General features: G+C 33.8%; 2 protein-coding genes across 5 annotated transcripts; both read right to left on the reverse strand.

The window, feature by feature from the left end:
* Positions 1-521: 521 nt before the first annotated feature.
* On the reverse strand, positions 522-5,416 carry LOC116134257 (AT-rich interactive domain-containing protein 1). Of its 4 annotated transcripts, none has more exons than XM_031419932.1 (3): positions 5,257-5,416; positions 3,537-4,577; positions 522-1,921 (listed from the first exon to the last, which is right to left on the reverse strand). In XM_031419932.1, exons 2-3 carry the CDS (start codon positions 4,539-4,541, stop codon positions 1,055-1,057), a joined length of 1,872 nt encoding a protein of 623 aa, XP_031275792.1. In that variant the 5' UTR covers positions 4,542-4,577; positions 5,257-5,416; the 3' UTR covers positions 522-1,054. The 4 variants fall into 4 exon arrangements, with proteins under 4 accessions (XP_031275792.1, XP_031275791.1, XP_031275790.1 ...); XM_031419931.1 differs by having other exon boundaries at positions 3,537-4,756; XM_031419930.1 differs by having other exon boundaries at positions 3,537-4,789.
* A 5,580-nt stretch (positions 5,417-10,996) lies between these two features.
* LOC116134209 (protein DETOXIFICATION 34-like) lies at positions 10,997-13,076 on the reverse strand. Its single transcript, XM_031419885.1, has 7 exons — positions 12,750-13,076; positions 12,003-12,628; positions 11,857-11,913; positions 11,540-11,778; positions 11,339-11,457; positions 11,164-11,250; positions 10,997-11,081 (listed from the first exon to the last, which is right to left on the reverse strand). Exons 1-7 carry the CDS (start codon positions 13,074-13,076, stop codon positions 11,019-11,021), a joined length of 1,518 nt encoding a protein of 505 aa, XP_031275745.1. The 3' UTR covers positions 10,997-11,018.
* Positions 13,077-14,059: the final 983 nt, after the last annotated feature.

Raw genomic sequence — 14,059 nt, forward strand, 5'->3', positions numbered from 1 at the left:
CAATCAATGGGCGGGTGAGGATTTTGAACAAATTAACTTAGCAAAGACGTGTGCGGCTTATATTATGTAAATTCAACCGTATTTCGTGTCTGCGTAAGACTTCTTTTCCAAATCACAAACAGAATATTTAATGGGCATGTTCCAAGTATATTTGGTGGTATTTTTATGTTTAATATGGCTATTTGTTACATATAGATTTTAGGCAGATATTTATTCAAATTGTGGTCAGAAGAGATGATTGATGCCACCCAAAGACTGCTTGTTAGTGTACAAAAAACAGTTTTAAAAATTATTCAAGAAAGAAAAGATTTAATTTTAAATAATATATAATTTAATCATCTAAAATTGTTAATAGAGATGAAGGGTCTCTTTCTCTACCAACTTTGTGCAGCCCATTTTGTCGTTATACATTTATAGACGCCTTCAATTAAGAAAAAAATATAACCCCATGATTTCTGAAAGCACCCTAAAGAGCAAAGGGCATTTTCCTTATAAATAAATGAAGAAACCTCCTGTAACGCACGAGTTGTAGTGTTTATTTACAAAGATTAAAGTGTGTTATCTACTAATGCTATTGAATAATGACACGTCACCATTTTTAAAACTAGTACTCAAGGGATTTCTTTCCCGTAGAAAAGGCATTGCTACAATTTGAAATCTAGAAGTACTGATGGTTCCATCCATCTCCTCTCCAGCCTATTGGCTCCTCACTATATTAATTCAGCCCCGCTGTGAAGACCATTTGGAAAATTAATAAAGGACAAGAGTACAACATATTTTTAGGTTGGGAAAATACAGTGAATGTATATATCTCAAAACTGAGCCTACTAACCAAAAGCCATTTCAACACCCATCAAGTTGCTTGAGCTTTACAGTTGGCTGCCCCCACCACCACCGTAGCTTTCAATAACTGTCTTCAAAATTACCCCTTAACTGGCAAATTTTAAATCACTTTCTTCCAGTGGAATACCAAAACAACTATCCAAAATGACCACAAAACAAAACACAAAAATTGACAGACTTTACAAGCTTCCATCCCCTCATCTTTCAAGTACTATCTGGATCTTTTATGCTTCTTGTTGGGGGAATGAAAGATGGAGCTTGCCGACTTCATTGTTTCATGCACAAAACTGTTAGTTACTAATTCTGATTCATAATCATCATCACTGTCGACTTCTTCCGAGTTGGACCTATTTTGGAGTGCTCTGCGCTGCAGAAGGAAGACATTAAAGTAGTAGCTCACGAGTTCTTCCCTGCTTTTGGCTGGAAAAAACTTGAATATCTGGTCCCAGAAACACTTATCAAGAGATGGAGGATTTAATCTCACTATATTCTTGAACTTTTTCTGTTCTTGCTCAGTCCAAGAAAGCATAACTTCTTCACCCATCTTATCAATTTTCCATTTGTGAAAAGCTGAAGACAGTTCAAGTTTCAGTCTGTACCTTTTCTCAGCAATATGAAATCTAACACATTCAATAGATGCTGGGAACTGACAACCACACGAATCTTGTCTTCCCTTTCCGATACGATCCCTTTCAATTAAAAATCTATGTTCTACCTTTTCCAGTGGCCAAACCCGAGTCCCTAACCACTTAACGTCACTTTCAGAAGGCACACCAGTCCATTCTGGAACTTCAGCTTGAAAACCTGGTCCTATAGGAATTGGTTTCTCAACGTCATAGTCAAACACTGAAAGTCTAGTTGAGGAATCAGTGCATTGAAGCAATTCTTTGTCAGCACGATTTTCCATCCCTCCCTTGCTTGAGCCATTCTGGCCACCTGTGGAGAGTGACTGTGAACAAGCCTGTGCTTGAGATGTTTTTCCTAAAAGGTGCTTCTGGCTGCAGTTTAACCTTTCTCTGAGATTGTAACTGGATGCAGCATGATCATCATACAAGCAAGGGTGCATCTTCTGATTTTTCTAAAAAATGGAAAACTTATTCAACTCATAATTGTAAATAAATGGAGATAAAGTTCTATAATACGTCTGTTAAACATAAACCTAAACACAAGTCAGCATATACATAGTGGAGAAACCCAAATCTCATTTATGTTCACAAAAATTCAGTTGGCAGCTGCAAGCAATTCCAACACAAAATTCATTACCACAAGCACCAAACACTCACCTCCTCTATCCTACTGCTCCCAACAACAAAAAAAAAGAGAGGACAATGAAAAGAGAATTACAGGAACACCTGTTGATGTGATTTCCTACTAAACAATAACTTAAAAATTGACATTATCAGTGAAAGTTCAAATTATCATGAACTTAAGGGCTCCAGTGGGATATGGAAAGCAACTATAATAGATCAAGACAACCTCTTTATTAATAAAATCCATTAGGATGTGCTCTTTTAGAAATTCATAGTGTTTTTTGAAATATTAAAAAGGTTTGATCCACAAAAAAAAAAAATAATAATAATAATAATGGTGTTTAGCATGTTTGTTTGATAACAGTATTTTGAAAATGTGAAAATGAAAATGTGTTCAACATGTTTGTCTGAAAATGATTTTAAAAATTACAAGAATATAATTTGAAATCATGTTTGGCAACAAAACATAATCAAAATGGATCTTAATTGGATCAAAGAGATGGAATAGAATATGGTGTAAATCGAGTGAAAAAATCATGTGTAGAGAGCAATCTAGATTTAAGTTTCATGTAAATTTTGTTTAGGAGAGAAAAAAAGAGTTTGCTCTGTCAAAAAAAAAAAAAAAAAAAAAAAAAAAAATGACGACCTTTTTTAGTTTTCTTTGTTTCCTGAAAATAAATGGAAAACATAAACGACTAAGTGTTTCACATTTGAAGGACCAAAAAATGAAACAAGAGATTGGGTGCATAAACGAACATACCCTTAATTGTGCCAAACGGGGAAGGTTCATGTAAATTTTGTTTAGGAGAGAAAAAAAGAATTTGCTTTTTTTCAAAAAAAAAAAAAAAAAAAAAAAAATTGATGACCTTTTTTATGTTTCTTTGTTTCCTGAAAATAAAATGGTAAAACATAAACGACTAAGTGTTTCACATTTTAGGACCAAAAATGAAAAAAAGAGAATTGGGTGCATAAACGAACATACCTTAATTGTGCCAAACGGGAAGGAAGCTTGACTGTATAAAGTAAACAAGAAAGAACCCGTAACAGCCACAATCAAACCATATTCTGACAGTATAATATTAAATCCTAAGGTATATACAATAAATTAGGCATTCCCAAAATGCATAGCAATCAACAAGTTAACCGTATGCAATGCTATTGTCACAAAGTAGCACATCAGTTATTGAAACACCAATTGAAGGATATGAACAAGAAGGTGTTAGGAGAAACTTAAACCTCATGCCAAAAAGATATAACTATGAAATAAACATGAAAAAGATAAAGCATAGCATATCAACCTTAAAAAAAAACCACAAACCCAAACAAAGAAATGACTTAACAAGGCACTTGAAAGGCACAGCCTATAGCCACTATATAAAGATAAGAGTGTTTTTCAATTGACTTTACAACTGACACTGACAAAAATTTGTAGCAGACAAATACCTGACCAGGAGATTGTTCAACGCTTGAATCAACATGTCTTTTAAAGAAAACTGCCTCTCGATAAGATAAAACTTGCTTCCATAACTCCCCATTTCCATAAGACTTCCATTTCGACTTATCAGGTAATGAACCAACCACAGAATTGCATGGATTCATGGCAATCCCAGTAATCCAACTCAGCATTTTCCACGTAGACCCATGTTTCCTTTTACGACTAGACCTCTCTTCCTTTTTCTCATGACAACTAGAACTCTCTTCCTTTTCCTCGACAAATTTCGAATCTAGCATCACAATACCATCTTTATCACTATCAGCACAGTTCTTGCCCCCATCTGATTCCCCCACCACCACACTCTTCGCCTCCTCATCATTACACTGTTCTCCTGAATCCGATAAATTCAGTGCACATTTTGTTATGTCAGCATCATCCAGACTTGAATCCCCAAAATCAAAGCTATTCTTGTCCCCTTCTAAATCGAAAACTGTGCTCTTTAGCTCACCATCATCACAAAATTTCACGACTTCAACAGCATCCACATATCTCTTTACTGGACCAATGTGCATAGTTCCCTCATCATTAATACATTTTTCAAGTCCCTTAGACTCCACCACCATACTAAGATCATTTCTACAGACATTCACATCATTTTCAAAATCCAATTCTTTCAAATGTGGATACACCTCATCCGTTTTCTTTGAACCCGATAAAAAACCTTCAAACTCTGCTCCTAACTTCATCAAATACCCACTCAAACTTGAGCCAGTATCAACTGAATTACTCTTGGAGTCTCTTCTATCATCAGCAACTCTATCTAACCATCTCTCTAAAGCATCCAAATACTTAGCATAAACCAATTTAATAGATACTGAAGCACTCAAACCCAAGCCAGATTCTTTAGCTACTAAATCCCACAATCCATACGTCGAAACTTTATCATATCCACCTTTCTCTCTCACAACCAAAAAGAGTTTTAACAAATCAATAGGTTGTCCATCTTTAAGCATTGGAGGGAGAGGCCGAAGGCTATCTTGGGCATAGATCTGCTTAAGAAAAAAGCGAAGAAATTGGTCAAAACATAATCGAAGCTTTTTGCATTTGAGTTTAGATTCCTCAGAAGACGGTTCAAAATCGATCCCGAGTCCTTTTGCCTCGAGATTCTTTTGTTTTGAGGTTCTTTGGCCGCAATCTACAACAGACCCATTTGCTACCATCGACCACCCTGCCATGGATTTTCGATTTCGAGATCAAAACCCTAAAAACAAATTATGTTTGTTTGTAATCTTCGCATCATATTAGCAAAACAAACAAACAAAAATCAAAAACCTAAAAAATAAAAAGGACATCACAGTCGTTCTCATCTTCATTACCAACAGAATTAAAAAGAAAATCGTCTTTTAGATGATTCATTTTACGAACAAGTGACGATTATCATCTGGGTCATGTTTGTCTTGGCGGGAAAAAAATCAATCTAGGGTTTTGAAGAAAACCCAGTAAACGTTTTAAGGTCCCGCGCACTCTTTTGTAATTACAGACACAATATAACGTGTGAAAGGGAAAAGAGAGGGTTATATTTCAAGTTTTGAACAGATACAGACCCTGGTGTTCAATATCAAATAGAGTTGTATTATTGCATTATTGATTTTGTTTTGGGTTTATCGTTTTTGTCATTGTTGAAGTAAAAGAAAAAATGAAAAAAGAAATGAAAAAAAGAAAACGTACCAGACGGGTAGAAAATTGGGTGTGTTAAGAGTGGGGCTTGGAGTTGAATGAGACCTTCCGTGAAGACCTCCTTAGACTTTGGCTTTTTCTCTTTCTTTGCCCTATAAACTCCTCCACTTCATTTTTTAAGCCCCTTTTCCCTTTGGGTCTTTTTTATAAAACCGAGTGGTGAAAGTATAATAGGGTTCGGAGATGGATACTATCTCCTTGATTTATAGTTGTCATGATTGGCTAACCTTGGTTAATTATTGACTATGGGCAGAGTTTAACTTGGGTTGGGTTGAGTAGAGTTTTGAGTTAGGGATTTTGATTGTGATTGTGATTGTGAAAGGGATATTTTTGGAAATTAAAAATTATATATTTATTATGTATGGTTGTCTTTTGAAAATCAACCAACCCATTTTATAAACAATAAGACCCTATTTTTCATTTATCATATTATTCTATTCAATCATTATTCATATATAAAATCACTTCGACTTCAAAACTTTGTGTGTTTTATTCCTCCTGTGTGTTAATCAATTCCTTATCTAGTTTTTTTGTTTTTTTTTTTTTCAAAATCTTAATATAACAATTACAGATCTAATGATTCAACGTTAACTAATCATAGATCCAATGGTGATAAAGTTATCTTGTTAATAACCCTTAGATTATAGTTCAAGAGTTGATCTCTCACGATCTAAGGGCTATCACAAAGAGGTAATATCACAATAGCTCAAAGACTATGATTCAAAGTGTTGTTCACTTGTGATCTAAAGGGTGTCACAAAAAGGCAACATTATATAATGTAAGTCAGTAATTTCATTGTTTGATAAAAGTTAATATAATACAACCTTTGTATAATCATAATGGTGAGACCAAACAATTTTATTACTATAAAGAGATTATAACTTAACAGAGGTGTAGCATAGAGATAAAGTATGCACTACATTAATAATTAATTAGAGGTGGGAAAAGCCCAAGCCTAGTCGTCCCTTCAAGGTTCGGGCCCAATTTGGGTCTGGTCCTTGAGGGCCCAAGCCCAAATAATCAGGGACGGGTCATGGGCCCAAGACTGGTCCTATGGGCTTGGACAATTTTTTTATAAAATTTTATTTTAACTCTTACGTTTATTGTCAATTTCATATTAAATAGAGGGTTTTGGATATTTTACAGGGGTTAAAAGGAAATTGGAGAGGGGGTTTGGGCCCGAGCCTATGATCAGAGGAGGAATCGGCCCTAGGCCCAGGCCCTCCTCCCTTTGGCCTAGTCTGGTCCTAGGACCGGTTTTTTTGGGTTGGACTTTTTAGGTCCAAGCCTAATTCCCACCTCTATAATTAATTAATGGAGTATATCAAATCCGAGGTATAGATATTAATAAAAGAGACAACATAATTTAAAAAAACTAGTACATGTATCTATGTTGTATTGGGAATATATAAAGTTATCTTAAAAGTCTAAAATTTTGCATTCTTTTTAATGTTTTTCTCTCACTGTAAATTTTATAAATACATTGGACTATAACGCAACCCATGCAATCTTCAACCAATTCAAGTGATACATTTCCTTCTTCCTCTAGCAAATCAACCATGCCACCAAAAGTTAATACACGACTCGATTGATCGAAAATATTTGTGTTGAGTTATGTAAAATGAAAGTTAATACATATAATTATTACTATTGGAGGCAAATTCCTTAAAACGAGACCTAAACAAATTATAACTTATTACAATGTGGAGTTTATTCTTATTAATAACTATAAGGTTTAATCGAATAAAGTGCGAAATAATAAACAAAAAATTTATTCGAAACACATAATCCAGGATTATAAATTGATGTTAATAACTCATTCAAAACAAATATATGTATAAGATTGACCATTCGTTATAATCATACCTTTGATTGGAGGCTTCTTCGATTTTGGTTGTAGAAAACGCTACCACTTTAAGAGGAGAAGTAAACGAGCGGTAATCCACACAAAGACAAGAATTCCCACATGATCAATTTGCTAATTTGACGGTAGAGGTTCAAAGATGAAAATTTTCTAAAAGAAAATTTCTCTCAACAACTTTTTTAACTTGGGAGGTAAGATAAGAGAATGAAATAAGGGTCAAGGCCCCTTTTTATAGGCAAACCCTAACCCTAATATTCCTTTGACATATTCCAAGAATATTTCTCACTAATATTCATTATTTATAAGTAAATAATTAAACTTTACTTAGGGCCCCCAAAAAAGTCGGTTTGGTATTTTATTATTATTCAATAACAATTTACTATTTAAAATGTATATACAATAGTATATAAATTTAAATAATGATAATTTATTCATTAAAAAATATATATATACACCAATATATATATTGAAATAAATATGTAATCTTAAAAATTAAATCCAATATTAACGCGAGAATCTTCCAACAAATTTAATCGCATTGTAAGATTTAACAAAATACCCCTTCGCCCTGAAATACCGAAAGTGCCCTTATTCAAAATCTTCTTTTATTTGTCTTTTAAGTGTGTGACTCGTGGACTCCTTATCTTATCGGCAGTGTGTGACCCATGGACTTCTTATCTTATTGGTAGTGGGTAATATCGCAATTGACACTTAATAAATTGTCTCATTACACATCGACTCATATTGACCTCTAACCAAGCATCATGGCCACCTAATAGATTCGGATTCAGCATATTAGCTAAATGTTAACGGTATGGTTACTGTGCAATCAAATATTTTCATCATCTATTATCTTATCAAGGTTTGAAGTACATAAATAAGGTCAATTTCAAATATACTGCCTTGAAATGTTTGTATTCGGTAATCAAACTAATGACTTGATAAAATTGAACTTGAGCACCTACTCAATTTCATTGTGGTAATAGTTTTGGGTTGTTGTCATTTACCAAATTACTTAACGACATAAATTCTCCTGTATCCAAGAGTGATGAATCATATGTCGATCCACCATAGCCATAGTGTACTTCTCAATGTAGTCAATTACTCATGTACTGATAACCCTAAATAGGACTACGTTAGGTTAGCATCAAACTACATCGATATTTACACACGACGGTTTGGTGATCTCAAGTCTAAGGATCATATACACCACCATATGTTAGAGGATATATTCCATAGACATTGGGGTTACCATCTGTATGGAATCCTCTAGTGGATCCATCTAGTGAACTTGCCAACTGCAAGCACTAATGCGTTGCACCAAGTTGTCACCAAACAACTTCAACATGTAATATCTGTTACTATTTTTTGATAGGGTCGTTAAACGCTATGATAGCCTTATCGTATTATCTATACCGTTACTTTAGGATAATACTAAGGCTATAGACGTTTTTAGAATGACCACCAAATATGCTCACAAGGATCTCACAATCAAGACTTATTATCACTTGATTCCCTCGTCATAGTTCCACCATTCTAAAGACATGTATTATAACATATGTGAAATATGATTTACATAATACTGTGATACCTTATATTAATATTAACATGTTTTACAAATAGTCAATTACTACAATAAGATTGACTCTAGTGTAGCTACCCTAACAATAATTGGCCCAAGTTAGGACCATAATTTTTTATGACTGTATAGAAGTTATTCCTATATAAAGTATCAATGTAAAGAGGTTTTATTGTACTTGAAAAATGATAGAAATTAATACATTCAACAATTCTTTAATAGGGACATCCTTATATACATTTGAAAGTATCATACTTCAATACTGTTGGATTCATTTGTAAAATATCATTTCACTCTAACGTTGATGAATCTAATAATATTCCAACATTATCCTCACAAAATTTATATACGGATGCTCTTACTATAAAATTACTATTCATATATTTTTATTGTAAAAGCAAACAACTCAACACTTATAATCCAACTATAAAAAACTAAAACTAAACATATTATTTATATTCAACCATTCATCTTCAGTTTATAAACCAATTCATTTTTTTGTGATTAAAAAAAAAAAAAAAGCAGCACCTAATGCTACAACTTTATAATATCTTATAAGTAGGGCGGATCTAAATTTTTTTGTTAAGGTTGGTCAAAATCAAAACTAATTACACATTAATATTTTTGTTAGGGTGGGCCAAATTCTAGAAATTGTACATATTAATATTTAAAAAAAAAAGAAGGGTGGACCACCCTCAACTAGTATTGCATCCGCCCCTGCTTATAAGTTCCTTTATATCAAGCGACATGATAATTTTTTTAAGAGTAATGTTATGTGCATTAACCAATTTGTACTAATCCAAATATTAACATTGAAAATTTAAAATTTCTCAAAAAAAAATTTTAATTTTTAATATTAATACTTGATTAGTACAAATTAGTTAATGCACATAGTATTATTCTTTTTTTTAAATGTACATATCATGACCGGGTCAAACTATAGTCATATCGAATATATCGCCAACCAACGATTTCAACCGTCCAAGTGTCCTATCTCACTCGTCGACAGAAGTTTGCTGCCTTGCTGGGCATTATCTCATGCAAATGGCTTGTGATTCCTCGGCTAGTTTTTGTTAAACTTTTCTATTTAAGAAATTTTAACATATTTTAAAAATAACACAAAACTTAGTTAAAAATTACCCATTGTGATCTTTTTGTATTTATACTATTTTTTTTCCTAAAATTAAAAGTAATTTTAAAATTAAATAAAACAAATCCCTTATAAATTATTTATAAAGTTTCAATAAGTAATTATGGAATAAGCTACAAAATTCTCAAACTAAATCTAATAATACTTATCTCAAATTTCATATCGTCACCATATGGTTTTTCGGAAGAGTAATATTATTGAATTGTAATTATTAGATCTAATCTAATTAAATTGGGTGTATTGTTGGACTTAAAAAAGAAATTTATGGTTAGTATTAAGTACTAAGTAGATCAATCAACTGGATTTTTTAAGGATTGTATACGAGGTTTTAAAATTTAATTCCGTCCACAATTAAGGTGAAGAGGTAATTTTTTTTAAGAAAAAAATTAAAGGCAACTATTAATAATAAAATAAAGAAGACAATTAATTTAAATAATTTATATAAAAAAATTTGAGTTAAAATAGTAAAATACTAACCCAAAATGAAAGATAAGATGGGCATAACCACGACGGAAGAGCGCAAGCGATGATTATTTTCCAAAAGAGGGACTCAAATGTTACAAAAAAATTATTTTCTGGTTTTTTAAAAGATAGAAGGATCATATTGTAAATATAAGGAATTTGGGTGCATCATATAAAACAGAAAAGTACGAGGGCCTAGTACAGTGAAGAGCTGGAAAGGTCCATAAACGGAAGGTGTTAACAGTTAACACACTTAACGGAAGTCGTTAATTCACTTTGATTAATGATTACTATGTTTACGGTAATACGTAGACCGTCAAATATGAGAATCATTCATCAGCCATCTCAAAGTACTAAAAAAGAAACATGGTAGTGTTAGTGGCCAAAGCTATATATACAAGCTAGCTTAAGTGTTAGAATTTTTTTATTTTTTTTTAAATAATCGGAGTTCGAGTCAGTTTATGTGCATCTCAATTAATTTCTCGGATCCATTGAAGTTTTATACGTGCATCTCAATTAATTTCTCGGATCCATTAAAGTTTTAACACTTTACAAAAGCAAATGATTAGGTAAGCCACAATATTATCATACTAGATGATCTCAAAATTTGAATCAAAATAATTCAAAGAACGGAACAATCAAAAACCGCTTAGGATTTATCGTTAAACTATGGTTGATGAGATGGATGAAACCCAAGTCTACCCATCAAATCTTTGCTGCAATCCTCCCAAATTCCGCATTCGTTCAAATGTTTGCTCAACCTGAAATATATATATTCACTTTTAATGGCTAAAAAAGTTGAATTATAATAGTATAATTAATTAATAGTAATACGCTACTCACCTCCTTATTCCAGTTGGTTTTGTAAATGATGTACACCAGGATCATTGTCTGCAGAAAAGTCCCACAAATCATGCCAACCCAAATTCCCTGTTACAACAACACCGATCCACACATGTAATTCATGCAAATAATTGTAAATGAAATTCATAAAAGCTTCATCTTAACTAATTGTTACCTGCACTCCATATTCCATCTTGTAACCGAGAAGAAACCCAAGAGGGAGCCCAACAACGTAATAGCAAAACAAGTTTATATAAGCCACCAAAGCTTGCCACCCTCCACCCACAGCAACTCCTGCCAACATTATTTCTGTAATAATATGTTGATATATAACGTTTGGGATCTGTTAATTGTATTATATACATATATATCTCACCAGATATAACAGGCTGGACACTGTTTAGCACCATGGTTATACCAAGTAGGTAAGCTAAGTTAGACACAGCTTTTTGCATCTGTTGGCTGTCTGTGAAGATAATGGAAAACTGGTGTCTTGTTGCCATGATAATAGTTGCAGCAATAATCCCAACAAGAAGAGATTGCAAGACTGTGACAACCACAGAGTATTTTGCAGCTCTGGGATGTCCTGATCCAAGCTCATTAGACACCCGTACGCTGGAAGCAAAGACACGATTAAAACTAGCACCAACATAACATTACCAGAAAAAAATATCAAACATCCACATTTGTTACCTTATAGCTGCGTTGACTCCAATAAAAAACACGCCTTCCCACCCATTGATGTTCATACTGAAACAAACAATTGCAACTAAAACTAAGCATGACCACATACAACTCAGAAATAGTTTGTCAAATTAAGAAGTAAATTGGATTCTCACCATATAGAAAGAGAACCAACGGCGATAACTGGATCATCAAGATGACCAGTGAGAACAATTATGGTCATAAAATACCAAAACTCAAGGCAAAGCATAACAGCTGAAGCTATAGACAGTCTTACAAATCCCCACATATCTTTAAAGGCCAACCAAGACAATCCTTTCCACCCATCTTTACACCAACCAACCACATAAATAATCTGACCAATCGATATCCCCCAAGCTGATATGTCATAAGCAGCAGCAGCTCCAGCAGTTCCCCAATCAAACACATGTATAAACAGAAACAATAAACCAATGTGCCCAATCAAAGCTACAAAACCAATCCATGCTAGAACACCAACTTTGCTTTGTGCCTGCAAGAATTTTTGGGTTGGGAAATTGAAGGCTAATGAAAACATTTGAGGCATTACTTGAATAGTATATGTCCCAGCAAGTTCTGCAATGTCATCTCGTTGCCCAAGAAGCTTTAAGATTGGTGTTGCCAATATGAAAAGTGGCATTAGGAGGAAGCAGGCAACAAAAAGGATTATCCATGAACGTTGCATGTATACACCTAGTAATTGTACTTGCCCCGCGCCAAATGCTTGTCCACATAGCGTCTCAAGTGCGCTTCCCATGCCAAGCTGCATGCAAATGTATTATGGCTCTTAATACATTACCTTAGATTCCATAAATAAGAAAATTAAAGGGAAGAAATTAATGAATAGAAAAACGTTATGTTGAGTTGAATTGAAGGGTGCTAACCAAGAATCCAAAGGAGAAATTTGAAACGACAGATAAAGCAATTGAAACTGCAGATAACTCAATATCTCCAATATGGCCAACAAAGATATTGGTAAATGAGTTAATCCCATAATTGCACAAAATGTTGAAAGCAATAGGAGCAGCAATGGCCCATAGCTTGTTGGACTCAACAAAACATATATATTTTGCGTCTTGAAAGTTATGAACAGGAGGGTAATCAGCCTCATGGGAAGCAAGCAACGAGGTAGGAGCATGATGGAGATCAGCTGTGTCCCAGATATCGATGCCATCAATGGTGGATACTTTTGATCCCTTTAAATGCCTCATTATAGGTGATGAATCATCAGTGGAGGATGAACAACTTGTGTTCCCCTCTGCCGTAAGTTCTTCATTTTCCTTATGGTTCCCAATTTTTGCTGCTTTAATGAAGTCCTAATTCAATAAATTTTGGATTGAATGAGCTTAGAGTTATTTTCTTTTCATTTATTTCTTCCTGTAACTTAAGTTTGTCTTTGAGCTATTACTGGTGTTTAATGGTAGCTATGAATAACAGAATAAGGTTGTCCGTTGAAAGATAAAAGAGTTTTTACTAAAAAAAAAAAAAAAAAACAGAAAAACTTGTTGAGATGTGCATGCCATGTGACATTCTCTCTTTAGTCTTTAATGTGAAGCTTTACGATAGATAATGACCAGTGGTATCAAGGAAGGTTTGTACTTTGTATTTGAATGGTGCATATGGAATGGATGGTAAGCACTATTAACTATTTTCAAATACTGGGTTTCACATGCTTCTGATCTGAGCCAATAAAAATGTTTACCATTAATTTTATTATAGGAATTTGGTCTCTCTTTATGGGTCCTGGTCTCCTGGGCTAAAGATGGCAACTAGATAGTTGGGTTCAACTAAATGGACCATCATACATAACGAAGCCAGATGGGCTTACAAGCAAGCTGCTGAGGCCATTACAACGCAAAGAAGAAGATCATCTAATAATAATAAGATTTCTTAATGAACCAAACATTAGCACGAAGTTACGTTTCTAACAAGAAGAACAAATTGAACAACTTTCCTTCTGGGAAAGAGACAAAACGGATCCAAGAACTTTCAATTCCCAGCAGGCGCCTATAATGCACGCACTGGGTTAGAAGGTGAGAATCATGGAGCGTGCAAAGGGTTCTTGCTTGTTGAAGTGATGAGGCTGCATTCTATGTATCCAACCAATACATGAATTCAAAACTCAAAAGGAAGAGATAAAACAATGGACAAATTGAATCATTCGACTACTTAACAAAAAGTTGATGTGATTGTG

The sequence above is a fragment of the Pistacia vera genome, unplaced genomic scaffold (assembly GCF_008641045.1).
Source record: "Pistacia vera cultivar Batoury unplaced genomic scaffold, PisVer_v2 Contig284, whole genome shotgun sequence".
Taxonomy (NCBI): Eukaryota; Viridiplantae; Streptophyta; class Magnoliopsida; order Sapindales; family Anacardiaceae; genus Pistacia; species Pistacia vera.

Bases quoted from the DNA above. Each gene is read 5' to 3' on its own strand.
- LOC116134209 (XM_031419885.1), bottom strand. From the start codon at position 13,076: ATGAGGCATTTAAAGGGATCAAAAGTATCCACCATTGATGGCATCGAT. The intron at 11,914-12,002 runs GTGAGAATCCAA...TGTTTGTTTCAG, and splicing joins GTTGGTTCTCTTTCTATATG to TATGAACATCAATGGGTGGG. The intron at 11,082-11,163 runs GTGAGTAGCGTA...TATATATTTCAG, and splicing joins AAACCAACTGGAATAAGGAG to GTTGAGCAAACATTTGAACG.
- LOC116134257 (XM_031419930.1), bottom strand. From the start codon at position 4,763: ATGGCAGGGTGGTCGATGGTAGCAAATGGGTCTGTTGTAGATTGCGGC. The intron at 1,922-3,536 runs GTATTTGTCTGC...TCCATTTTTTAG, and splicing joins TTGAACAATCTCCTGGTCAG to AAAAATCAGAAGATGCACCC.